Genomic DNA, 27,042 nt, shown 5'->3' on the forward strand with positions numbered 1-27,042 from the left:
AGACAGTCTTTCTGGTCGCGATATGTTCCGCCAGGAGGGTGAGCGAGATCCAGGCCTTAACTATCCGCAGACCATATTGCACTATCTCAGAGGACTGCATTACACTAAAAACAGATCCCTCATTTCTACCCAAGGTAGTTACAGAATTTCATAGGAATCAGGACATTATCCTTCCATCATTTTGTCCAGATCCAAAAAATTCATCAGAAGAAAAACTCCATACTTTAGATGTCAGACGAGCAGTCTTACAGTATATGGAAACTACGGCCCCCTGGCGAATTGACCAGAACCTGTTCATACAATTCCAGGGAAAGAACAAAGGGAAGAAGGTGTCAAAAAGTACCATCGCTAGATGGATAAGGAATTCAATAACAGAAGCTTATAAAGCTCAAGACCTACCTTCTCCCATTAACATCAAAGCCCACTCCACGAGAGCAATGTCTACATCGTGGGCAGAAAGAGCTTCAGCTTCTCTAGAACAGATCTGTAGGGCCGCGACATGGTCGTCCCCTCACACATTTATAAAACATTACAGACTACGTCTGCAGTCAAAAGAGGATCTCACCTTCGGCAGGAAGGTGCTGCAGGCTGTGGGCCCCCCCTAAGAGTAATGGTTGGTATTGCTCCTATGGTGCCGTCGTGAAGGTGAGGAGAGAAAATAGGATTAGTCTTACCGGTAAGACTGTTTCTTCGAACCTTCACGACGGCACCAGTATCCCTCCCTAGTATTGTATGATTAAATATGATACTCACGTGGTGCTATTGGTTGTTATAAAGGCACTGGTGCTGGGAGGAAAGGGAGGGGCTTTTAACCTCTCGTGCTTTTTCCTGTCCCTAGGGTATAACCTATCCTCCTATGGTGCCGTCGTGAAGGTTCGAAGAAACAGTCTTACCGGTAAGACTAATCCTATTTTTTTTCCCTGCTATAGTGTCAGAGGCGTTCCCAAGTCCCTAAAGTGCTATAAAGCATTTTCGCTTCCCCTCCCCTCTATGTGCAGGAATAGGGATGGGAAGGTGTTGCAGCACCTAAACTGTGGGAGCTTGGGAATGCCTCTCTGACACTTTAGCTAGCTAGCACACTCTTGTGCCTATTGTAAACCTCCTAGTGACACAAGCATATGCCCACAGTGCCTTGGTCTACTAGTGAACTTGACATGCCATGATAGTGCTCAAAATATTCTGTTTTTTTTTATATATATATATACACAATTATATTTGTTTTTTTAGAAGCTGCAGAGAAGGCAAAACAAAGCAAGCCCAGCAAAGTCCCTCCCAAAAAAGCAAGACTCATCATCCGGAATTTGAGCTTTAAGGTATAGTGTTAAGTGGGTTAAATATAATGAGGGTATCTCTTGATGCAGACTTGTTTTCTGCTTTTAGTCTGACAAGTTTCTGAGATGTTGGCCCAGATTTATCAAGCTGACTAAAACACAAATTGTGTTTTTTTTTTTTTTTTGTTTTTTTGTTCCCCCCCAACTCTCCACAGCAACCAATCACAGCTTGTGTTTAATATCTTAAAGTGCCATTAAAATACAGTTATATGGGGCTGTAAAGCTCATGTTAGGACTTCTTGCTCCACAAGCTCTCTACCACTTTTAAGGCTTGAAGGGGTTATCCAGCGCTACTAAAACATGGCCACTTTCTTCCAGAGACAGCACCGCTCTTGTCTCTAGTTTGGGTGGGGTTTTGCCACTTAGTTCCATTGAAGTAAATGGAGCTTGATTGCAAACCGCACCTGAACTGGAGACAAGAGTCGTGTTGTCTCTGGAAGCAAGTGGCCATGTTTTTGTAGCACTGGATAACCCCTTTGATGTCTGAAAGTGGCTATAAATGTGGACATTAGCAGTAGCACTTGGGTCTGATTTTTTTTTTTTTTTGGGGGGGGGGGGGGGGGGGGGCTTATCTATACCTGCTTTACTGGGCCTGTTATTACATAAAATGTTGTGCACCCTGATGAAAATTTACACCACAAGCAGGATCTACCTCTTGCACTTTGAGGTACCTTTCCATCCTAGTAAGACCCCTGCTGTGCTGATGGCATACCTTTGTGTTATATGTGCAAGCTTCTTGTAGGGTATACCATTTACTACTAAACACTTTTGGTGCAGGCTTTGGTTTAAAGTGAATCTGGTGTAATTTACTTTCCAAACTTCTGACACTGTTATATTTTAGGTCAAGGAGACACACCATACCTTACATATATTCATCTTTGCTTCCAGAACATGGAAAATGCTTTTATTTTCCAGTGAGAGGCCCAAGCTCCTGATCTGCTGCAAGATGGAATACTTTCTAACTACCCTTTTCATACCTGACCCTGCTTGATTGACAGTCAGCTGCAAGCAGAGATATAGAGGGGAGGAGGTGTTACAGCCCTCAGAAGATCAGGAGCTTGGACAAGCCTCTCTGACACTCTCACTTGAGAATAAAGGCATTTTTCTATGTTATGGAAGCAGGAATGGATATAGGAAAGGTACCCTGTGTCTCCTTGACCTAATGGCTATTTACCAGTCTCAGCAGTTTGGAACGTAAATTGCAGCTGACAGATTCACTTTAAAATAAACAATCTAAAGAATCTTTCAAGTTTATCAAATAGCCACTGGAATAATAACTCTGATTTGTAGACTCTTAGTAAATCTGGGCCATTGTGCTAAGTGTCCTTTATTATTTTCCATACCAGTGCTCTGAAGAGGATCTCAAGACACACTTTTCCACTTTTGGGTCTGTGGTGGAGGTCAACATCCCAAAAAAGCCAGGTTTGATTTCTGTTTGAAAGTAAAGTCTTATTTCTAAATAATATCATTTAGCGGGAGCAAAAGTGATCAAATACCCTAAATATCATACATTTTAAGAGAATGTCATTACGACAGAACTAAAAAACCATGAGAATGATAGTGATGTGTAGCATCACCCAACCCTTCATAAAGGGGTATTCCCATCTTAACTAACATATTGAATGTGTAGACGTGGTCAAGTAAAATTTGTTTGGCAAATACATTCATTTAGCAAACTTGCCAGACAAATGCTATAGGAATAGAGTGGTGGTCGCTAACCTAGACAGCGAACTGTCAACAATAGGAGGGAGCGGCCATATCAGGAGAAGGAGCCAAGTTCACTTATGTATTTTGCAAAATATATTTTTTGACCAGCTCTACACATTTAGATGTGTTAGCTGAGATGGGAGTATTGCTTTTACTAGTCTCTGCCCTGAAAAGGCACTCCAGCTGTTGCAAAACTACAATTCCCATCATACCTGGGCAGCCAAGGCCATATCTTTGGCTGCCCACGCATGGTGGGAATGGTAGTTTGGCAACAGCTGGAGTGTCAAGGTTAGCCATTACTGTTTTTGATGCTCCTTAGAGAGGGCTTCATTGTAGGTTTCTCTTTAAGTGATTCAACCTCCTCTTTGTAATTTTTTTTTTCTAATTTTACTCTCAAATGCCATTCTTGCATTTTAATTTGGAACTTTTCCTTCTTTCCCAACAATATTCTCGTGTATAACTTTACAAGACCACCAGTAATAATTATGCTTTCTCCAACAGATGGGAAGATGCGAGGCTTTGCCTTTGTGCAGTTTAAGAACATGTTAGAAGCCAGCAAGGCTTTGAAAGGGACAAATATGAAGAATATAAAAGGTGATTCATAGAAAGGATGTCCTAGAGCTAGACGGGCAGCTAAACTAATAAGGGGAATGGAGCATCTTAGTTATGAGGAGAGATTAAAAGAATTAGATTTGTTTAGTCTCAAGAAGAAACGTTTAAGGGGAAATATGATTTAATTTATTTAAATATAAATGGCCCCTACAGAAAATATGGGGAAAAGATGTTCCAGGTAAAACCCCCATAAAGGACAAGGGGGCACTGCCTCCGACTGGAGAAAAAAGGTTCAATCTCCAGAGACGACAAGCCTTCTTTACCATGAGGACAGTGAATCTGTGGAACAGTCTACCCCAGGATCTGGTCACAACAAAAAGAGTAGAGGGCTTTAAAACAGGATAAGACAAGTTCTTAGACCAAAATAACATAAATGCATATGTATAGAATCAATCATTATCTGTCCCCTTCTCTGTATCCATCCCCTCCTTGTATATACCCCTTCCCTGTATCCATCTCCTCCTTGTATATGCCTTCCTTGGTTGAACTTAATGGACATGCATCTTTTATTAACTGTATTGACTATGTAACTATTTATGCCAATGTATTATACTTTATTGTGGGTTGATATATAAGAAAGGTCTTATTTTACAAACTTCTGATCATGGGTCCAGTTAAAGCTGCAACGTTGATGCTTTCCATGTTAAATACTCTGTAGTATTTGCAAGATTGATAGCGACTAAAGGAAAACATTGCTGTTGGAGGAATTTATCTAGACCTAAATTGATACTGTCACCACCCACCCCATATCTTTGGGTAGGTATTTTTTTTTCTGCACCATCAGGTACTGCTGTATGTTCCAAAAATACCTTTGAGAAAGGTGTCCTGGTCTTCCTTTGGGTGAAAAAAAATTGTTGTGTTTTTAATCATTGGTGGACAGTTTCACCGATGGGTCTTTTCGGCCATTAAGTCCCCTCTGGAACTTACTGCCCTAGGATCTACCCAACGTCCCCGCCTCCCCCTTGGCAATGTCACAAAGGGAGGGAGTGGATTACAGGTGTGGGGGAGAAGAGTTATTGATACACTGGTTTTGCAGGGTGCCATGCGAGCAGAAATCAAATATTTCAGATCAAATGGGAAAAGGTTGTTTGAAACGACTGACCCTTTCAAATTTTTTTTTTTCATGAATAGGACGAACTGTTGCTGTTGACTGGGCTGTTGCAAAGGATAAATACACAGCAACTAAGGGGGTGCCAGCCAGCGGTAAGTTAACTGTTTTTAGGTTCTGAGGGTAAAGGGAAACTATCAGCAGGTTGGTCCATATGAACCTGCATATATCTTCCTGTAGCTGCCGTTCTAACGAAAGTCCAAGAAAATGTTAATTAACTTCTTTGGTGCGCACTGTGGGCATTATCTCCTACGTTCTTGGCTACTTATGCTTGTTCAGGTATCCATAAGCAGAATGGCCTCTTTACCACACAAGCACTGTAACAGCAGCCCATCTCCATGCAAGAGAGCAGCCTGCTTATGCAAACCTAAATATGCATAGGTAGGTGTGAACATAGTAGGTGATGACTGAACTGTGTGTGTTCGGGGGAGGGGTTGTTCTGGTTGTCAAGAATTAATATTCTTAATTATTTCTTTCAGGCACAATTTAGCAAAAATGGCGGGATGTACAAATATAACACAAGTGGTGCTGGAAACCTGTTGATAGTTTCCCCTTAAAGAAGCACTTGAGGGTTTTTCTTTTGCTTATATAGGGCAAAAAAATCCTGTGTGCCTCTTTAATAACATCTTTAAAATAACCAAAAAAGTATTCTTAATTTCAGAAACAAAGAAATATAACAAGGAGTTGGAACAGAGTGAAGATTTATCAGATTCTGAAGATTCACCAGATGACAAGGATAAACGTTCATTAAAAGATGAAGGTGAAGGTGAAGGGGAAGAGGAAGATTCAAGTGAGGAAGAAAAGGAGTCGGAGCAGGAGAAGAAAACAAAAGGCAATAAAGTGTAAGCAATGGATCATTTCCATTCCCTTTTTCTTTTTAGGATTTAACTTCCCTTACACCACTGGTCATACAGTTATAATAACTTTCAGTCGAGCGCCAGTTTACCCCCTCAAGAAGAAGCCAACATGCTCAAACCTTCTCTCCACCAACACTATCTGTCACTGGAGAGTCGGGGGGCCGCCATACACCTTAAGGGTAAATTCACACGGGCGTCTCGCACAAGAAATCCGCAGCTAATCCGCAATACACATATTATTCTTAATATTATTGATATGTGTATTGCGGATTAGCTGCGGATTTCTTATGCGAGACGCCCATGTGAATTTACCCTAAAGAGCCATCCAAACCTCGCCCCCGGCAGCAGATTCGGCCAACTTTAGTATAAGGTGTATAGACGTGTTCATAGGGGAACACAGTCGGGCAAAATATACTACAGTACATTAGATGTTCAGACAAGTACCGATCGTGCCGAATGTGAGAATGAGGCGGGAGAAGACCACGCTTGATGTCAGTCAGCTTGAGGGAACAATTTACACTTGTGTGTCTGTGCTTACTATTCCTTTGCAAATGTTTGGTGTATATATATAATTTTTTTTTTTTTAGGCCTGTTAAGAAAACTCAGACTAGCAGAAGCAAAGTGGAGGAGGATAGTGAAGATGATGATGATGATGAAGAAGAGGAGAATGAAGATGATGATGATGTGTCTTCCGACTCTGATCAGGATAGTGATATGGAAGATGAATCTGGTGACTCTGACTATGAGAGTGAAAAGAAAGGTATATTAAGGGTTGTCTCAAGACAATGATTCTACTTAAATGTGAACCCATATAAAAACATGATCATTTTTGTGATTTGCACTAATTCTGTTTTTTAAATATCCACCATTAATATTTTGTACAGTACATATTTCATGGTCAGCATATACTTTGCTGTTTCACTATAAAACCCATTCTTAGAAACACAGTATTTCCATATATTTGATATGCACAAGCCAAAAAGACAGAAATGGCTGCACATCGCACCCATGGCTGACACGAAAGCTTATTTAGCTACATTTAAAACCAACATCAGAAGTTAATATATAATTTGGCCAAACCATATTGCCTCATGTACCACGTGCAGGTCTTCTGATACACATGAGTCCCTAACCAAAAAACATCACTCTGCCGGTCAACAACCACAATCCCCGCAAAACGTGCGCAAGCAGAGAAGGGGGGCCACAGAATGGCCCTGCAACCCCACTGTCACAGGATCAGACCCTAAAGTGCTCCCCCGGACCCCGCAGGCGCCACCGGCGGAAAAAGTGGACGCCAAGCAACACAAGTGTGAACAAGCTCTTACCTCTCCATTCCTCTGCAGGTAGAATGGGAGAATATTAGGAGATCCTCCCCTTATGTACACAGGTGCTTCCTGCTAATTTGGATCACATGGGTCTTACAAAGCACGAGTGCTAGCCACAATGAAAAAAGGGACAGAATACATAAAATATGCACAAGCCAAAAAGACAGAAATGGCTGAGACGAAAGCTTATTTTTGACCTTTTTACCATATATTTGACATTGTATCCTTGGAATTTTCCTGTATTCAAGAGCAAGATGATGATGATCAGTTTGCTGCTGTTTAAGAAAAATCCTCCATTTCTCAGGATATTTTCTGGTTATTTTAGTACAGCTTCCTGGTATATATTTTTTTTGCTCTTCAGCAGAATTGTGTACTAAATGTGCCTTCGTAGTGTGGGCTGTCTATGACCACATGAAGTATGGTACTGTTTCCTGTGCCATATTTATTCAGTGGGAAAAAAAGCAATTACTGTGCATGAGTATAAACAGCCAGGCATGAATGTTAGTTAGGTTGCTAACTTTTCGCTTGCCTGACATCTAGGTAAATATTAGATTTATTTTTTTTTTGTTCCCTTTTATAATGGAAGGAATGAGTTCTATAATCGTCATTCCTGACAGTAACACACATGCAGTACCGAGAGTGATTTGATGAAATTCCCTATAACGTAATTTCACTTGTGTATACATTTTTACCAATGTAACCTGACTAAACATGTTTTTTTAATTTGTATTTCAGAAAAAAATAAAGTGAAAAAGAAACAGTTACCATCAGACGTCGGTGAAGGAAAAACGTTGTTCATAAGGTGAAGCTTTAGCTCTATAGAGGCCACTTGTTAAAAGCATAGTTGCCTTTGTAAAATGTGGAAAAAAGATTCCAATGCTGTTGGCAATAAAAACAATTTGGCCAGTAATGTTAGCGGTTTGCCCATTTTCCTATGGGATTTATAAAAGCATAGAAAAACTTCAATCATTATGTGATGCCATATAGATGCTTGTTTAATGCCCCTTAAAATGGGGCATTTTCATCTCAACTAATATAGTTAAACATGTAGGACACATTGAGTTACACATTTTCTCTAATATTCATTTGGCAAACGTGCCTCATTCTGATATACTGTAGCTGCTCTTTCCCTCCCTACTATCTTTTATTTTGACTCTTTGACCTATTGTGCATTACCAAGCTGTAGAAAACATGAGTTGTAGTCAATTTACTATACTTGAAAGATTTACATTGTCAATTTGGGTCTAAAGCACATGCAAAAAACAGGCACATTTTTATTTGTGTTGTGTAGGAATCTGTCTTTTAACTCTGAGGAAGATGATCTAGAAGAATTGTTGCTAAAGTATGGAAACATTAAATATGTTCGGATAGTGTTACATCCTGATACAGAGCACTCCAAAGGTAAGCCTAATCTTGTGTTAATGGGTTTGATTCCCTAAATGTATGGTATTTATCTATAGCCAGCCCCAAAATTAGTCATATACAGGGTGGGGATAAACCTTTTAAGAAAAGATGGGTAGGAGGGCACACTCTAATGTAATTTTCTAAAATTAATTTTTCCCAATCCAAGATGAACTTTTTAGCTCTCTTGGGACTCCCTGCATCATAATTCATTATAGTGCAGTGAGCTCCTAAACTGCTTAAAAGCTTAGTCTGATTTACAGTCAGCTTATGGACTGAGCATGGACTTGTGAATCTAGCCTAAATGTTTGCCCAACACTGACTGGCGTGGAGTTAGTGACACTCACCCCATTTTTGCATTCTGACTTCTCTACACAGGTGTAATGGGTAAATTTAGCAGTTTTCATACCTTATTTTATATCATACAACATGGTGGTGTTCAAGTAAAAGTCATCTTTTATCAACTACAGATTGTGTAAAGTGGGCGGCCATTGGAACAGGCTGGCTTAAAGGCCTAGGCCCCACCCCCTCTAGGGGGTCGGCCCACCAATTGGGCGGGGCCAACGGTGGCACTGTGGGCGGGGCTAAGTTACGGTAATGCCATGAAGCCCCACCCACTTAGCACAATCTGCAGTTGATAAAAGATCCCTTTTTACTTGAACAAGCACCATGAGGTATGATATAAAATAAGGTATGAAAACTACTAAATTTACCCTTTACACCTGTGTAGAGAAGTCAGAATGCAAAAAGGGGGTTACAGTGTCACTTTAAGTTTTAGCTAGAAGGGGCGGAGCCTGACTGGGGATGGAGTCGGATGTGAGCTCCCGCATACCGGTCCTAATTACCTGCTCCTGCAGGCTTGAGAGCGGCGGCACAAGTATCCCCTGCATACCGGAGGCTCCCGGCAGCTCCCGGCGTCCATTATGAGAGACAGCACCACAAGGAGAGGCGCGCGGGAGACCAAAGGTCCGGCGGCGCTCCCTCACAGAGACTCCCAAGATGGCGCCGGTCCCTATGCAGCGCGGTCCGGTAAGGCGCCCACACTAAATGCAGCAGCTAAGTTAGCTGCCTATGCCAGATCCCCACCAGAGGGGAAGGGGAGAGGACTTTTATTAGGGCAACCCCGGAGCCCACATTCCCCAGAAACAGCAATCCCTGCCCTAAACCCCACTAGCCCCAACATCTCAGTGCAGCAAGAGCACATGGTACAGATACACAGCGAGGAGGAGGAGGGAGAGGATGAACTGCCAGAGCCCACACTAAGGGAGGTCTTTCAAGCAGTAACAAAAGGCAACCTGGCTATAGCCTCCCTATAACAACAAATGGGCACCCTGCAGGAAGAACTGTCCTTCATGCGCCAAAATGTGCAAAAAGTCAATGAGAAGATGGCAGCTGCAGAGGGCAGAATCAGTGATTATAGAGGACAAGCTTGCCCCGGTCCAGCAGATCTCTGCCCTCCTCCTTAAGACAGATGACCTTGAAAACAGGCTGTGGCGCAACAACGTGCGCATAGTGGGGTTTCCAGAAAATATAGAGGGCTCTAATCCCACACGCTTCTTTGAAACTTTGATTAAAGACACAGTTGGAGATGGGACGCTATCCCCTCTTTATGCCATAGAACGAGCGCATCGGGTCTCGACCCGTCCATTACCTCCCGGGGCGCAGCCGCGTCCAGTACTAGCAAAGTTACTGCATTATAAAGACAGAGATGCTATTTTACAGGCAGCACGCCAAAATCCAGATATTACTTACAATGGCTGCCGCATTTCCTTCTACCTGGATTACTCAGCTGACATCCAGAAAAAGAGCACGGTTCACAGAGATAAAGCGCAGGCTGTGCCAACTCCACGTCTCTTATGCCATGATATACCCTGCTAAGCTACGCGTGGTTGCTATGGGTGATACCCACTTCTTTACCGAACCAAAGGATGCAGTCCGCTGGCTTGACATGAACCAGCAACAAATCAGGCAAGAAGCCCGCCCTGAATAATCAACCACTTCTCTGCCTTCACCGCGAGAAAAGGAACGAGGCCACCTTCCACTGTCGCGTGAGGAGTTTCCTTTTGTGCCTTATGTTCTCAGCCCGCAGTTGCCCTTGTTATCCTGTTAAGGCGGGGTCGTTCGCTGAAGATGTGAACTTTTCTCCCACTTCTGGTAGAGTGGGGAACTTGTAGCCCCTACTGTCTACACGTAGTGGATAGTATATATTTTTTGTTTTTTGTGCTTTACTGGGAAATGTTTTCCCACATTACATTTTTTTCTCTTTTTCTCGTTTTTTTCTTTTTGGAGTTTATTGGCAATTCCTGTATGATTATTCTTGATCTCTGTTCACTGTGGTACATCATTATACTGTTTACTGTATGTTGACATGTCTATATTTGCTTCTATATACCCTTATATGGCGACTGGCATTAGAGTAGTCTCTTGGAACATAAGAGGTTTGGGCGAGGCGGACAAACGTTACGCCTTATTTGACAGGCTGCGCACACTTCAGCCTCTCATCTTGTGCTTGCAAGAGACTCTCCTTACTAATGACACAGTCCAGTCCCTGCAGAGGTCATGGATAGGTTGGAGCTACCATTCATTTCATTCACAGTATTCCCGTGGAGTGAGCATACTTATCCATAAAAACATCTCATTTCATTGTTTGGAAGTTAAAGTGGACCCCCAGGGTCAGTTTATTTGTTTGTACTGTACACTTTACACTGTAAAATGGGTTTTGTGTTCCATTTATATTCCCCCTTCCTATAGTAGCTCTGTCCTGAAGACAGTGCTAGCTTTTGGTGCTGCACACCCAGATGCCCCACTGCTCCTTATAAGAGACTTTACTGTCACAGATAATGTCCTGGATAGGGTTTCTGTGGCATCATCTAGTTCGGCAGACTGCCCGAGCTCCCTTAGTGCATTAATGTCAGAAGTAGCACTCTTTGACATATGGAGGGCACGACATCCTGGTGTGCGCGCTTATTCCTGTTATTCGACCACACACAATAGCTTGTCCCGTATTGATTTAGCCATAGGAGATGCCCGGTCACAATCAGACCACTCCCCCCCTGAGTCTCTTGTTGATGCACCCTGGGGTATGGCAATCCTCTGTACGGACTTGGCGGCTTAATCCGCACTGGTTGTCCGTCTTTGAGGTATTGGGTATACAGATGGCTGCAGAAGAATTCCTTAATCACAACACTGGCACTGCCACCCCACAGGTGGAATGGGATGCCATGAAGGCATATCTTAGAGGTTTATTTTATACAGCGGATCACCCGCACTAAAAGGGCAAGGGGCCGTCTACGGGCCACCCTCCAGGACTCCCTCTTGCAAGCTGAAGATAAACACATTACAGGTTGCTCTGCTACCACTGCAACCAGACTTAGAGAGGCTCAGCAGACCCTCACAGACTTTGATCTGGAATCAAGCCCATAAGAGAAATTTTGCTAAACACATGTTTTTTGTTGAAAGAGAGCGTACGGGCCATCTTCTGTCGGTCATCACTAGCTCTCAAGAGGAGTCCCGCGTTCCTCACTTATATCCAAAACGCTAACTGAGTCCTGGTAACCTCAACCCCAGACATATTAGATGTCTTTTATACTTTCTATACTGATCTATATACCTCTAAATTAGAAGTCACTCCCAACCACATTGAGGAATTCTTGGCCTCCATTTCTCTTCCCGCCCTGGCGGCTGATGCCAGAGAATTTTTAGATGCCCCTCTGACACTGGAGGAACTTGAAGCTGCTGCCTCTTCTCTTGCTAATAATAAAGCGCCAGGCCTACATGGGTTGCCGGGGGAACTTTATAAAAAGGTTGGAGAGGTGTTGCCCAGGCTACTCGAGGTGTGGCAGGCCTCTGTGGAGTCGGGATCCTTACCTGAGTCGATGAGGGAGGTGGTAATAATAGCTCTGCCCAAACCTGGCAGGGGTGCAACCCTACCGGGGTCCTACAGACCCATTTCTCTATTGCCCACTGACATTAAGATCCTAGCTAAAGCTATTGCTAATAGGCTTTCACTCTACATGACTACATTGATTCATCCCAACCAAACAGGGTTCATCCCTGCCAGGTCCCCTGCCATGAATATAAGACGTTTGTATCTCAATCTCCAGCTGCCTTCAGAGGACTCTGGAGACAGGGCGGTGTGCTCACTCGATGCTGTCAAAGCCTTTGACAGCGTCGAGTGGCCCTTCCTGTGGGCAGTGCTAGAAAATAATGCAATTTGGACAGCAGTTATAGCATGGATTCAACTGCTGTATTCCTCGCCTTGTGCCCGATTGAAAATTAATGGTGGCTTGTCCGCCCGGTTTGGTCTGCAGCGGGGCACGCGGCAAGGCTGCCCCCATTGCCGCTCCTGTTCGCGACTGCTATAGAGCCGCTTGCGGCCTTCCTTCGTGCCCACCCAGGTGTTCGAGGATTTAGGAGGGGAGGAAAAAATTGCATTGTATGCAGATGATCTGCTGTTGTACTTAAATGATACTGATGCCTCTTTACCACAGCGATTGCACTAATAAATGATTTTGGTAGGGTGTCGGGGTTGTCTATTGGCTGGGACAAGTCGGTGCTGCTGCCAATAGATATGGCTGTGGAACAAATGCCCATCCTCCCTATTCCCCTCAAAATACCTTGGCATTATGATATCTAAGGATATTAGAACATACGAGAGATTAAATCTCACACTGATCCTTTGCAGATTTCAGGCCAAGTTAGGAGTGTGGCGCAAGCTCCCTTTATCGGTAGTGGGACGTGCTAATTTATTGAAAATGGTGTGGATGCCCCAATTACTCTAAGTATTACATAATTCCCCGACCTGGATCCCCCTGCGCTTTTTCCATAAAGTACATGGCCTATTTAGAGACCTAATATGGGGCTCCCAACACCCCCGCATAAAACTGGAAACCCTGCAGAGAGCAAAGTCGTCTGGGGCCTGGCAGTACCTAATGCCATGATTTATTTCCTGACCTCCCAGCTGCAAAATTTTAGAGGATGGGAAACTGACACAGTAATTGACCCCACATCCCAATTATTGCAAATACATCTTAATACGGGGAGACTGTTTGAGGCCTTAGAGGCAAAACGTTTCTCCACCGTTGCCGTGGGACAGCCCACTCTCCAACTGTACCATAGAGTCTGGAAGGTTAGGGACATGTATGGGCTAACCGGCTGCTCTGCATATACCTCCATTTGGGACACCCCCTGGTTGGGGGACCTATTCTTTTTGGAAGGGTTCACGCCATGGAAGGTGCTTGGTCTTAGACGGGTGGGACAATTATATATTAATGGTCAATTGAAAAACTTCCAACAGTTGAGTGCAGAATTCCCAATACCCAGAACCCACTTTTATAAATACCTTCAGCTGCGCCACGCATGTGAGCGGGAGGGGGATATTCTAACTCGGGCTCGACCTGTTATCCCACCTATCAACATAGTAGGTACCTCTACAACCACCTCTGGATTAATATCTATCCTCCCCTTGGAGGACGATGTATGTAAGGAAGTCCTGGGCATGACACCTCATTTATCAGTGGGGGAGCAGCACCGCTTGTCTCAGCTATACCTTCTGCATAGAGTGTCCAGAACACAGGAGTTCCTGTTTCGGGTGGGGGTCCGCCCCAATGCTTTGTGTCCCAGATGCCAAAGGGACGAAGGAGGGGTCCTGCACATGTTCTGGCGTTCCTCAAAATTGACGAGATATTGGCAGGGTGTCGCCTCCACGGTTCAGTGTTTACTCCATTCAGTTGGAACAATCTCCCCTAGTGTGCATTCTGGGTTACGTGGAGGATCTAGAGCTGCCCAACTCTGAAAAACTTGCCATTGCCCGGATATTGATCATGGAAAGGAAATTGATAGCTCAGACCTGGCTCGACCAGGAACCCCCGACACTTACAGCCCTGAAAGCCAAAGTTAATTGGCTCATAGCTAATGATAAATAACGCCTATGAAAATCGGGAGGCAATAAAAAAATTCGAAAAGATTTGGGCTCGCTGGCTGGATACTCCAGGCCTGGCACCTTCGTCACTTACAAGAGGCAGCACCGCTCTCTCCGAGGTGGTTTAAACATACACAGGATGTTGGGATGATGGATTCCGGGGATAACGGACGTTTTTGTTAAGTGTCTGGATTTATGGTCGCCACAGAGGACACAGAGACCCTTTTCCCAATAATGGTTTTATTGCATTATACTCTTCCTATTTGCTGGACTCGTTACATAACAAGCCGGATATTGCCAATACGGTTTATGTCTTGTTTTCTGTTCTTTCTTTTTTTTTTTTTTTTTTTTGTTTGTTGTATTCACGAGGATTGGACCTGTGTGCTGTCCATCCCCGTAGTTCTTTCTCTTGTGTTAAAAAAGGAAAAACCTAATGAAAAATTACTTTGATTAAAAAGTTGTTAGCTAGAAATTTGATAACATCTTGTATCATCTCTCTCTTTCTGCGGTCTGTATTAAATAATTGTACCAAGTTATAAAGAAAATAGTTTTAATAGCAAAGTAAAAACTCCTTGTACCATTGTAGATTTTCTTACTGGCACAAAAAGATCCTTTTGTTCTTTATCATGATTGAAAGGATCAAAATAGTGTCAGCCTAGCAATTGCAAGTGACAGGAGTAAAGCTATTTCTAACTCTACAACAGTATGTCAGAAGATGGGAACCATCACCTTGCCTAAAGTAAATTCCTGATGGTGTCATTAAACATTTATTCCCCTCATTAATCTGCATTTCTGAAACTCATGGCTGACTGATTATCTTCAGTGATCAGTCCTGTATCCTTGCAGTGAGGTAGACTCTGCTTGTGCCCCACTACACCACTCTGCTCTTTCTGGCAGCTCCGTAGAGAATGAATAGAGCCGCGAGTCACGTGATGTACCTCAAAACAGAGGAGACGGGAGGGGGGGGGGGGGGACAGTCTGGAGATTGCCGGGGGTACAGAGCTTGGACCTCCTGTGATCTCTTTCGTGTCCTCAATAATGTGGAAAACTTCTTTTACGTCATAGCTTAGTGATTTCTGTATCTGGATTACTTGCAGCTATTGAATAAGCACACCACTTCTGAAAGATGGAGGTTTTAGACAGTAACTGGTTTGCTTGTATTTCTTTTTTAGGTTGTGCCTTTGTGCAGTTTGTGGATAAAGAGTCTGCAGAGAAATGCCTAGCAGCTGCCAAGGAGGAGTCTGAGGTATGCTTGTTTCTAAAAGACACCACCAGTCATTCTGCAAAACTTGCATTGAAATTACTTCTACTTAACCGTTTATTAATAAATCTTGAAACTATCATTGTCATGTTCATTTATGTAGTTTATCATCTTGCAAGACTTCTTCACGTTTATTGAAGGAAAGTGTGCCTAATGGCATATTGATAAGCCGAGCCAGACGAGTGTCTCCACTGATCAGTAGAACAAAATGCCAGCAACTCTAGGAAAGTGATCAGTCAGCTCCCGTGGATTCTATGGAGGCTTTACAATCACATGTTTGTTAGTGCTGCTTCTAGTGATTGGTGGTGACTGGAGTGCTTGGACCCCATTGATTGAACATTGATGGCATATGCAAATCAGGTCTTAAATAATTGAAGCTAAGGATTAATTATTATATCACCCAGCCCTTGTTTTTAATAGTGATGTGCATTGGTAAATCCGTTAAAGTTGGCTATATTGTTTCTATACCTAAAGGCTTTCAGCTGTTTGTACAGCTTGGCTATTACTTTAATCCTGTAGTTATTTCTTTGTTTGATTCTTCCATTCATACTACACAAACTATTAATATGATGGCATACTGTTTCTAATGTCAGCCAGTCTGCTAGTAGTAATTTATAGTAAATAGAGTACTGCCATAGTTTTTTTATTTTTATGTACTGTTGAACAGAATACAGATGGGCTCTGCACCTAAAATAAATGTGTAATACACCTACAAACTACATTGTGGTAGGGGAGCATTTGAAATTTGAAAACACTTGAAAACACGTCAGATACACATAAAGCATAAAATGCACACACATAAAAAAAACCTCTAAAATACGCATGTATTTCCAAAGCATTTCCATGTGTCATTTTCTGCTCCGTCCAGCCTAACTCAAAACACATTTCATTATTGACCCAACCCAGAATGGAGGCTTAAAACTTGCTGGAAGGAAGCTTCTTGTGGACCTGGCTGTCAGCCGGGAGGAAGCTGGAAAGCTGCAACAGAAGACAGTAAAGAAACCCACAGGGACCAGAAACCTGTACCTGGCAAGAGAAGGATGTAAGTGACAATTTTGTCAGTGCATCAGAGTACCCTGCAGTGTTCATTTGCCTTCAGATGTACCTTTTAGGCCTAGTTTACTCAACTTTTTATTGTAAAAAATGTACATAACTTAGTAACAGTAAAGCTTGTTGCAGATCCTCTTTATAAGTTACCTATATTAGTTCTTGATGCAGACGCCAGTCCCCCTCTCTTCCCAGCCAATGGTTTTCAGAAATGGTACTGTGTTTTTATATTTGTGTGTCTTTCTAAAGGCTTTCTTCTAAGAAAACAAAGAATAAGAGTTCATGATTGTAACCAATGGATGTCCATTTCAGCCTTTATAGTCTTAGTGAAGATAGATAATACAAATGACTTCCTTTTTGTCTACTGATCACACAAAATACTGGAAATACATTTTTAAAGGTTTGTACTTTCTAAACACGTGGAAATTAATAGCAGATGTTTGAGCTTTTTGGTATAATGAAAGGTATTGAAGCTGCTGGCCTAAATTTTTTTTTTTTTTTTTTTAATATATCTTCATATGTAGCTGTAATTGTATTCATGGGTTTTGTCTGTTTACCCATAGTGATTCGAGAAGGAACAAAAGCTGCAGAAGGAGTGAGTCCAGAAGATATGGCAAAAAGAACTCGGGTAAGAGCTAATTGTTGTTGGGAAACATCAGACCTCCAAGAAAAGGAAGTGATGCCATTGCTATAGTGGTCCATATTGTGTGTTTCCACAATAAAAGGGCTGTTCTGGGGGATTATTTTTATATTTTACTTGGGCTGCTTTTAAAATATAAAAAAAAATCCATGCCTTCCTCACTCCCTTGCCGCTGCTCTGAGCAAGCCTGGTACCACTGTGTATCACCTCAAGGGTCAACCCAGGGCTCTGTTGCAATGGAAAAGGACACTGGTTGACCTCAGGGAGATCAACCAAAACACCGTAGGGACACCATCACATGTATTGACGTCAGTGTATTCTAGAACATTGCCCCCTGGGAAATCAAATATGCAAAAGAACACTCCAGAGACACCATCACGTGTCTCGATGTCAGTGAACTAGCCAGACCTTCCTCCGGGAAGAAGCAACCAAGCCAAGGAATGTTTCCAATCAAGGAAACCACCCAAGCAAGGTATCCATCCACAGACAGCTGTTTTGGGGTATTTGCCCCTCATCAGTGTGGAGTAGGAATCTGTCTAGTGGGAGCAATGACTAGTAAGTGCATGCAAAAGGACGCTGGTTGACCTCAGGGAGATCAACTAAAACACATCAGAGACACCATCACATATCTCAACATCAGTGTATTCTAGAACATTGCCCCTTGGGAAATCAAATATGCTAAAGAACACTGCAGAGACACCATCACATGTCTCGACGTCAGTGAACTAGCCAGACCTTCCCTCCGGGAAGGAACAACCAAGCCAAGGAATGTCTCCAAGCAAGGTATCTATGGGGTAGCTGCAATGGGGCATTGAGGTAATTTGACAGCAGTGTAAGCACACTTGCCTATAAAAATTTTTCCCTCTGGAATATCCCTTTAAGTGCTAGTTTCTGTGACTGACAAAAAGCTACAGTACACTAAAAACGCACATTTAAAGGAGACATTCATTTAAAGGTTTGTATTTTTGTGTTTTTTTTTAGTTTGAAGAGATAAAGCGACAAAAGTTGAAGTCTCAGAATATCTTTGTTTCTAAGACTCGTCTGTGCATTCACAATATTCCAAAATCAGTGGACGACAGACAGTTACGCCAGATGCTTTTTAATGCAGCTGGTGGGGGACGCACAGTAAAAATAAAAGAGGTAAGAACATCAGTTATTCAAATTCTTCATTGGCACATAGATTTTTTTTTTTTTTATTGGGTTTGTGCTAAACCTACTACTACTTGGTTTTACTCTAACAACATTGTCTCCTGTACAGAGTCGTGTGATGAGAGACATGAAAGGCACTGGAGGAAACCATAAGGGTCAGTCTCTAGGTTATGCCTTTGTGGAATTTTCTGAGCATGAACATGCACTGGCAGCCCTCAGACAGCTGAACAACAATCCAGATCTGTTTGGGCCAAAAAAGGTGAGATATTCTTTACCATAATACCCACAGCGTAATACCCACATGTTATCATAAAGACTTTATGCTGATTAAGATAGTTGCCAACTAAAGCACATGTAAATCCCAGGGTGCCAACCAAAAGCCATTTTTTTCTGAAAGTGAAAGAATATAGCACCCCAGTATTCTCCTTCCAGAGACCTGTGCTGATTGTCGCAAATTCATGCCTTTATCTGTAACACCAGTGTCATCTTAAAGGGTTTATGCCACCATTTATACTTATCCCCTTTCCACAGGATAAGGTATACTGCACATTTTAATGACTGGGTGACCTGCACAGTTCCCCTGCAATCTTGTAAAAGGGCCCCAAGTCTCCTGTTAGAATGGAGTAGTAGTCATGCATGGTCTATGGTAGCTCCCAAAGACAATGAATGAAGTGGGGTGCGCAGGTGTGACAGAGTAGTACCCCTTTCTGAAGCTTTGTGAGATCACAACAGATTACTGAACACAGATGCAAAGCTGCAGGGTCACTGATGCCAGAAGTGATGCAGTTAGTTTGATGGGTACAAAACATTATTTACAGTAATTTCCCTGCATGATGCCCATGCTTTTTTCAATCATCTTACATGGCATGGTGTCGCTTACAAAAGTCACATGTAACTTAATCTTTACTTTTTTTCTTCCAAATTACAGAGACCAATTGTCGAGTTCTCTTTGGAGGATAAGAATAAACTGAAGATAAAGGAGAGGAGAGCACAGCGCAGTCTAGTAAGCAACAATTTCTTAGATTACGTTTTTCCAAGATTCCACCCTTATTTAGTGTTTTGTCACATGCTATTAAAATGTTTGTCTCCAATTTTTGGAGTGGAATGCTCCGGAGCAGATTAAGCTTACTGTGCCTGCCGTGTGGCAACCACAGATCATCCAGATTTACTGAGAGGCAAACCCCTCTTAGTAAATTTGGTGTGGTACATGGGGATTGGGCTTTAAGACCAGTGTACAGGTTCCCCCTTCTTATGTTAAATATTTCAATTACTCACACTTTGACATATACAATTTTCAGGTATAGAAATTCGACATGTGAACTAATTTAAGTGCTGCCCAAAACTGTATATTGTTATGTTTAGAAATCTGTGCCATAGCTTGTGCAACAGAGATTTTTATAACACAGATTTGAGAAATGTGTGTGCAGGAGTAGAAAACAGTTGCATGTCATTTACTTATGTTCATCTGTAGAAGCCATGTCAGTTGCTAGTAGGGATGCACGATGCACCGAAAAATCGATACTATCGATTTTCGGGGCAAAAAAACGGTTCGGTACCAGGATTTCCTGGTATCGATACTTTGTTAAACTACAAAATAGCGTAGTTTAACAGAGTATAGTGCAGAGAACATGACAGGCGGCTCCCTGAGCGCCTGTCATGTTCTCTATGTGCCACCCCTGCAAACACAGACCTGGGACCCCGATCTTCCGCGCACCATGCTGCTGCCGCCGGCCGTTCCTGCCTCTCACATCGCCGCGGGGGACACGTGTGTGCCACAGCGGGGTTGGCAGCTGCGATAGTGCTGAGGTCTTATGGAATAAGATGAGCGGCATGAGCTTCCCCCCTCCACAGGCACCGGGCATGAGACAGAGCTGGGCCCGGTGAGTATCTGACAAGAGCCGAGGGGGACGCGGGGTCCCGGGTCAGTATAGCATTACAGAGCAGCGTCAGCGGCAGGAGAGGGAAGAGAGAGGCTGAGAGCTGCACCGTCCGGGGGAGAAAGCTGGAGGTGGGGGAGGCGAGGAGATCTGACAGGAGGTGGATGGCTGTGAGGTGGAAGCCGTCAGGACACTCCCGGGCCGGCATCAGCAATGTGGGGGGTGAGCAAAAGGTCGGCCTGGCTGCAACTGGGAAGGGGGAGGGGGGGCTGTAGCCTGCACATTACTCTGCCGCCCGAATCCAGCTGGAATAGTGCAATTACAACCCTCATCATCCTTGATAGCTGAAGTGTATTACATGACTACAGTTCCCATCATCCCTGATAGCTGAAGTGTGTGTTACATGCCTACAACCCCCATCATCCCTGATAGCTCAAGTGTGTGTTACATGACTACAGTTCCCATCATCCCCCTGATAGCTGAAGTGTTATTGTGCATATTATAAGATTATCACCTTCCTGATGACGCACGGTAAATGGTGCAAGCGGAGAAACCACCAAATTCAGTACCACATAAAAACGTGCTACTAAATAAAACTACAGATTGCCCCACAGCCATGCAGGCTAAAAGATAAAAAAGTGTTAGGAGTGAGAATAGGGCAATTTTTTAAAGAACATTTATTTTAAATAAGGCAAACTTTAGTTTTAAAATAATATGGTCCGTACGGGCGCATCTCTATTCTTGTGTTTTTTTTTTTTTAAATAAAATTTATTAAGTATCGAATTGGTATCGAGCATTGAGAAAAAAAAGTTGGTATTGGTATCGAACTCAAAATTCTGGTATCGTGACAACACTAGTTGCTAGCATACAAATTTGCCCCAAAATCTGTTGGTGTGAAATTTTCTTTGCCCACTTACTGATGATAATTAGCAGAAAACCATGTTGCTTTGCCAGCACTTAGATTAAGACCAAGTTTGCATGTACTTTAACCCCTTCATGAGCAAAGGTTGTCCACTGATGTCCAGGTCACATTGAAGCAGTTTTCCTTCCCGCCTTCTAAGAGCCATAACGCTTTTATTTTTCCACCTACAGGGCTGATTGGGGGCTCATTTTTTGAACAATGATGTATAGTTTTTATTGGTATCATATTGGTGGGAATTTTGTTATTTTATTATATTTTGTTTATAATAAAGCAAATCAGCAATCCTGTCTCTTCTCCCCCACACACACATTTAAATTACGCTGTTCACCATGCAGGAACAATATATTTAATATATCACACAATTCCGCATGCCATCATACCAAATGTTTTTTTTTTTTTTAAACATTTTTATTAGTATAATAAGAAACGGGGTTACTTAAACGGATATATATATTTTTTTTTAAACCTATATTTTTTTTACGCTTGGATTGCTTTTACTCCTTGCATTAGATTGCTTATACTCCTTGCATAGCATTGATTAGTATTAATGGTGCTCTGCACATAGGACAGGACGGAGGTAAGTATTACTCCCCTACCTGTCAGGGAAAGTGATCGGGGCCCCCACAGTCAGTGTTCCTGTCACTGACTCCCTTAATCGCAGCTATATAAATTGTGGCATTTAAGGGGTTAATGGCAGGCAGCTGCTGAGTGACTGCAGTTGCCTGTCATAATGCCTAGCACCTGGCTCACACTGAAGCAGCCTTGCACACATTGAAACCCCTTCATGTCAGGGACATTTATATACATGCCTGCTGCACAGGGCATAGCCATCCTGCTAACAGGGTTTCCTGACCATAACACTGCTAGCTTGGAGTTATATAAACAGACACAAATGTTTTTCAGCTCATTGGCTACCTCCGATGCCCTCAAGCAGGATGGAGGGGATCAAGGAACCCTCCGAGTGAGTTAGGGAAACCATTCTGGTAGTCTTTGCATGTAGAACAGACATTCTTACTGTCCTGTTATTTTATGTTGTAAAAAAAAATATAGCCATTTTGAATATCTGTAACAAAGTGCTAAATATCACATTAAACAATAGACAGAAATGCTATGAATCCAAATCCAAATGACGCATTATATTACTGATTATTAAGTGATTCACATGCATTCAATTTGCAGGAGGTCTTGCGTCAGAAACAGGCTAAAGAGCAAGCGGCCACTACTGCTGTGGCACAGCCTGCACACAATAATGCAAAAGGGAAACGGAACAACAAGAAAGGTAACACACAACCCACACAAACTGTCCAAGGAAAAAAAATACAACAGAATACTCAAAAGGATACTGATGCACACAAAGAAACTATGTCAAAGCAGGGAACATCTGCCAAATTGCAACAAACAGATTCAGAAGCTCAGAAAGCAGTAAAAAGACCACCACCAGCCAATGCCGAGCAAGTAAAAACAGAAGGAAAGTTGGGGATGTCTGCTAAGATTTCATGGTCAGGTTTCCAAACTAAGGAAGAAATAGAGCAAGAAGAGCTCCCCGATGGCAAGAAAAGAAGGAAAGTTCTAGCCCTACCTTCACATAGAGGTCCCAAGATAAGGTAAGACTATGCAGAAATGCTGATTTTTTTTATATGTAGTTTCAGCTTTGTCTTTTCACCTTCCAGTTTTAATGTAATAATGGCAATCTGCAGTGACTGAGAAAAGTGTTTGTTAAACAGGTTATCCTGAGCTGAAAGAGCTCAGTACGAATATTGGCACTCCCATAGGTGCATGCTATTGCTGCACATGCTGCCTTCTGTAAATGTCAATGGATCCCAATCCTAATTGCTAAAATGCAGCTGTCTTTCAAAGACAAATAAAGCAAGTGATGTGGGTCATTTGGGTCCTAGAGACTAGGCAATATATCTTAAAACTTTCCCTCCAAAATGGCTGCAAAGCCAAGCAGGCCTACCAGATATGTATGGGAGAAAAATGATGTAGCTCTAGATTGTCAAGCCTCTTTATGCCTCAGTGCACATACTTTCAGTAAATCTGACCCGCATTTAGCTTTCTGTCTCAAGACCCTGTGAATGCAGAATCTTGGGCCATAGATTTTTCTAACAGTAGGCTATATAGCAGGAGACTGTATATAAGTAAAAGTAAGATGGTTACAGCAAGGTTGATTCCGACTTGGAAGGTTTTTTTTGGCTGCAATCAGTGATTGACTGAGCAGGCTGTCACTACCGAGATGGATCCTTCTCTAAAGTAGCAGTCAACATGATCATTGGGGGGATAGAATCATCACAAGAGGAGCCTGGGAAATGAGGTGGGTAAGTATGCATTTTTTATTGAGTTTCATTGTAGCCCCAGCAATATATGAAACTGCTGAGCATTTGAGTGACCCATTGGGGAGAGTCCTCTGAATTCTGCCAAGGGAAAAGAGTTGAGGCATCAGCATTAAATTGCCATTACCCCATTACATTTTGGAGGACATTTATCAAGCGCCCATGTAGTCCACCAAATTTATTTAGAGGCGTGTGCCTCTTAGCAAATTCAGCAGACTGCATGGTGACTTGATAAATGTCTCCCGAGGTATAATGGGGTAATGGCCTGCTTATGCGCCTCTAGGGGGACCTGTGTCTGTTGCATGGCGGGGGCGGAAATCTGCACCTGCCCTGGAACATTTGTAAACCACATCTCCTCCCTACCTTGCCACTCTTTTGCCCACCTATCAGGTGCACAGGACAGGATGAAAAAGTCAGGTTTTTGTAGCAATCAGGTGGTTTGGGCAAAAATCTGCACCTTTTTCGTGGCATTTGCCAGGGGCACAGTGATAAATCTGCCCCCTTGAGTTGTTAAAGTGTCTGAATTGCATGGAGATGGGATATGAAACAGAGTTCATTATAGCATGTGTTCTAGAAATGATTTGTTTAGTTTCCTATGCCACATCAATAAGAAATGACAGGTCAAAAGAGTGAGACTAGAAATTAAAGGCTGTATAATACTTATTTTATTCAGTACTTGTGTATGTATGGGATTTAATGTCCTCTCTAGCCACATATATATATATATATATGTATATGTATATATATATATATATATGTGTATATGTATATGTGTGTGTGTATATATGGAAAGCTTTGCTGACATAATTTCTCTTCCTCTCACAGGGCACGTGACAAGGGTAAACTTCAACAACTACCACCGAAGAAACCCAAACCTCAGGGGCAGAGCCGAAAGCAGCAGAGGGTGGGATCAGCAGTGGGAAAGGTGTGTATTAGGTCTAAGTTCTGGGTTCTTACAGATGTCAAACACAATTTCCATCTATCCCTTATCATAGACTGTCAGTTTTAATTCTTTGTCCAGCACTTGCTGTCCTTAAAGAAGTTGGCCACTTTATAGTAAAATTGTTCAGTATACAGTATTAGTAACTGTACTCACCCTTACTGACAGCAACTCCCGATGTACCTCATAGAACTAAAATCAAACTCCCCTCCTCCAGGCTGTGCTGTCCTGCTCTGTGGTGAGTCTGTCCATAAGATGGCTGATTTGGAGGAGCATGTGACCATGTGTGGCCCCCAGTGTTCTCCATTGGCAAATACAGGCTCAGTAGTGGACACTGGGGGCAGGGCATGGTCACATGCTCCTCCATGTCAACCATAGACAGACTTACCACACAGCAGGATTGCCTGGAGTCTGATATTAGCTCTGAGGCACAAAGGGAGCTGCTGTCAGTAAGTGGAGTAGTACACTTACTAATACTGTACACTGAGCAATTTTACTTTACCTTTTAATGACCTTCCTGGATTTCTGCTTGTTGCTTCCCTATAAAGCACTATGAACATGCATGTCAAATTTAAGATTGATGGATCTAGGGCAGCTTTTTATATTTAGAATTAGGTAGTGGACATTTAAAGGGAATATTAGATTTAAGGTATAGAAGATGGCTGCTCTGTATAATCACATGTATCTGAAATATTGTCCCTATTTCCAGGAACCTGCAAAGAAAAAGAAGCCACAGAGAAGCCAGGAAGAGACTCGATTCAACCAGCTAGTAGAACAGTACAAGCGTAAGCTATTAGGAAAGTCTAATAGTGCTGTTCCTGCTAAAAAAAGCAAATGGTTTGAAGACTGATTCTGACCGCTGTGGGATGATCACATCTGTACATGTCCCTTGTTTTCACAAAGACTAGAATTTTATTTAAAGTTTTGATAAGGACATAACATCTGTGTGACATTCTTATTTTTAGAAGAAGGAAGAAGTCTGACCTTTCTATATTTCTGACATGGAGGCTTTCCTAAAAAGGTCTTAAATAGCAAGTGCACTCGATATGACACAAAAGTTTAAATGCCCAGCCCCACACCCAATGTCATACCTGATGGCTCCAGTCAATTTTTTTATGGGAAAGTGACCCTGCATATGTCTGTAGTGATGATATATGTGAACAACTTTGCTGTACTTGCATAGCTACTAGGGACTCTGCTTCTTGGCATTCATGGAGATTTTGGCATTTTGACTTTTTTTTTTTCTTGTTTTTAGTGTATATGCTATATATGCCCCAATAGTCCTATCTTAGACTGTTTTGAAGCTGTACAAATCCTAGGAAGCGGTTTATGTGAAGACATTTTCTTTACTGTAAAAAGAACATTTTAATAATTTTATATAGTTAATATCTATATTGATATTTCTGATGTACTGATATGCTTCACGATGCGTCACATTTGTCCAATGTAAAAACAATGTTTGATCCTTGAACAATGTTCCTTATACCACTTGTTTTCTTGTAATAACTTGGTTCTAATGATAAATGCAACTCCATGCTGTATCCAACTTCTTCAGCCACTGGTTATCCAATGCCAAATGACCGGACTCAAGTATGCTCAAGTTGCGCTCATCTCTACTTGTTTCTATCTTACATGTGCCTTTGCCAGAACTGTTCAGGGTTAAAATATTTAAAACTAACATGCCACAATAATAATATGGAGCCCCATTATTTGTTTACCAGTTAACAGGTTTTCTTTATTATACTGACGCTATAGATGCAGCCTGGCAATTATGCTCTAGTAATGCGTAAGAGAAACAGAATAAACAGGGGAAAAAAAAAAGCTTGATACCTAGATACTGCAAATTTGATATATAAGGGTAGGTTCAGACTACAGAATCCGCAGGGATAAATTCCGGTGGATTCCGTAGCTCGTACCCATTCACGTCCGCACGCGTCTCCACCCGTGCCACAGACACCATTCTATGCATGGGCGGATTAACATGTCAATTCTTTCGGTGGAATCGGCCCGCCCATAGAATGGTGTCTATGGAGCCGGTGGAAAGGCCCGCGGCCGTGAGCACGTACTAGCAAAGGAATCTGCCGGAAATTTATCTGCACGGATTCCATAGTCTGAACCCACTCTAAACTTGCCTGTGTTGTCTTTCTGCTCTAAACTGCTTCATTTCATCAGTGCACAGTGTCAACTAGGCGGGGCTTCACATCAGTTTGCTCTCTCTGAGCCTAGGTCTGCACTGTAGTCTCTGCCCTCCCCAGTGGGGACCTAATGCTTTTACCTATCCGCCTGATTCTGAGATTGTTTGTTTGTTTTTTTCTTGACATATTGTACTTTACATTTCTGGTAAATTGGAGTCCATACTTACAACGAATCTTTATGAAAAAAACCAAAATAGTGTGAAAAATTGCATTTTTCCAACTTTAAAGCTTTTCTGCTTATACAGAAAATGGTTATGCCACATATAGCATTAGCAATATGTCTACTTTATGTTGGCAGCATTTATTAAACTATCTTTCAATTTTTTTAGACAATTGGAAGCTTAAAATGTTAGCAGCAATTTTCTAAATTTTCAGTAAAATTTCAAAATCAGATTATTTTTTTAGTTACCTGTTCAGGTT

At 42.3% G+C, this 27,042-nt stretch overlaps 1 protein-coding gene across 1 annotated transcript in view; it reads left to right on the top strand.

The window, feature by feature from the left end:
* RBM28 (RNA binding motif protein 28) overlaps positions 1–26,121 on the top strand; it is a 33,638-nt gene extending 7,517 nt beyond the window's left edge. The window contains exons 3-19 of the mRNA XM_069979492.1: positions 1,228–1,313; positions 2,678–2,753; positions 3,540–3,632; positions 4,782–4,853; positions 5,420–5,600; positions 6,203–6,375; positions 7,676–7,742; positions 8,232–8,341; positions 15,434–15,507; positions 16,429–16,564; positions 17,133–17,197; positions 18,191–18,349; positions 18,468–18,617; positions 19,287–19,361; positions 22,337–22,761; positions 24,313–24,412; positions 25,137–26,121. Coding sequence (XP_069835593.1) covers positions 1,228–1,313; positions 2,678–2,753; positions 3,540–3,632; positions 4,782–4,853; positions 5,420–5,600; positions 6,203–6,375; positions 7,676–7,742; positions 8,232–8,341; positions 15,434–15,507; positions 16,429–16,564; positions 17,133–17,197; positions 18,191–18,349; positions 18,468–18,617; positions 19,287–19,361; positions 22,337–22,761; positions 24,313–24,412; positions 25,137–25,277 — 2,183 coding nt within the window. The 3' untranslated portion in view covers positions 25,278–26,121. The remainder of the gene's footprint in view (positions 1–1,227; positions 1,314–2,677; positions 2,754–3,539; positions 3,633–4,781; positions 4,854–5,419; positions 5,601–6,202; positions 6,376–7,675; positions 7,743–8,231; positions 8,342–15,433; positions 15,508–16,428; positions 16,565–17,132; positions 17,198–18,190; positions 18,350–18,467; positions 18,618–19,286; positions 19,362–22,336; positions 22,762–24,312; positions 24,413–25,136) is intronic.
* Positions 26,122–27,042: the final 921 nt, after the last annotated feature.

Source organism: Dendropsophus ebraccatus, chromosome 1 (genome assembly GCF_027789765.1).
Source record: "Dendropsophus ebraccatus isolate aDenEbr1 chromosome 1, aDenEbr1.pat, whole genome shotgun sequence".
NCBI lineage: Eukaryota > Metazoa > Chordata > Amphibia > Anura > Hylidae > Dendropsophus > Dendropsophus ebraccatus.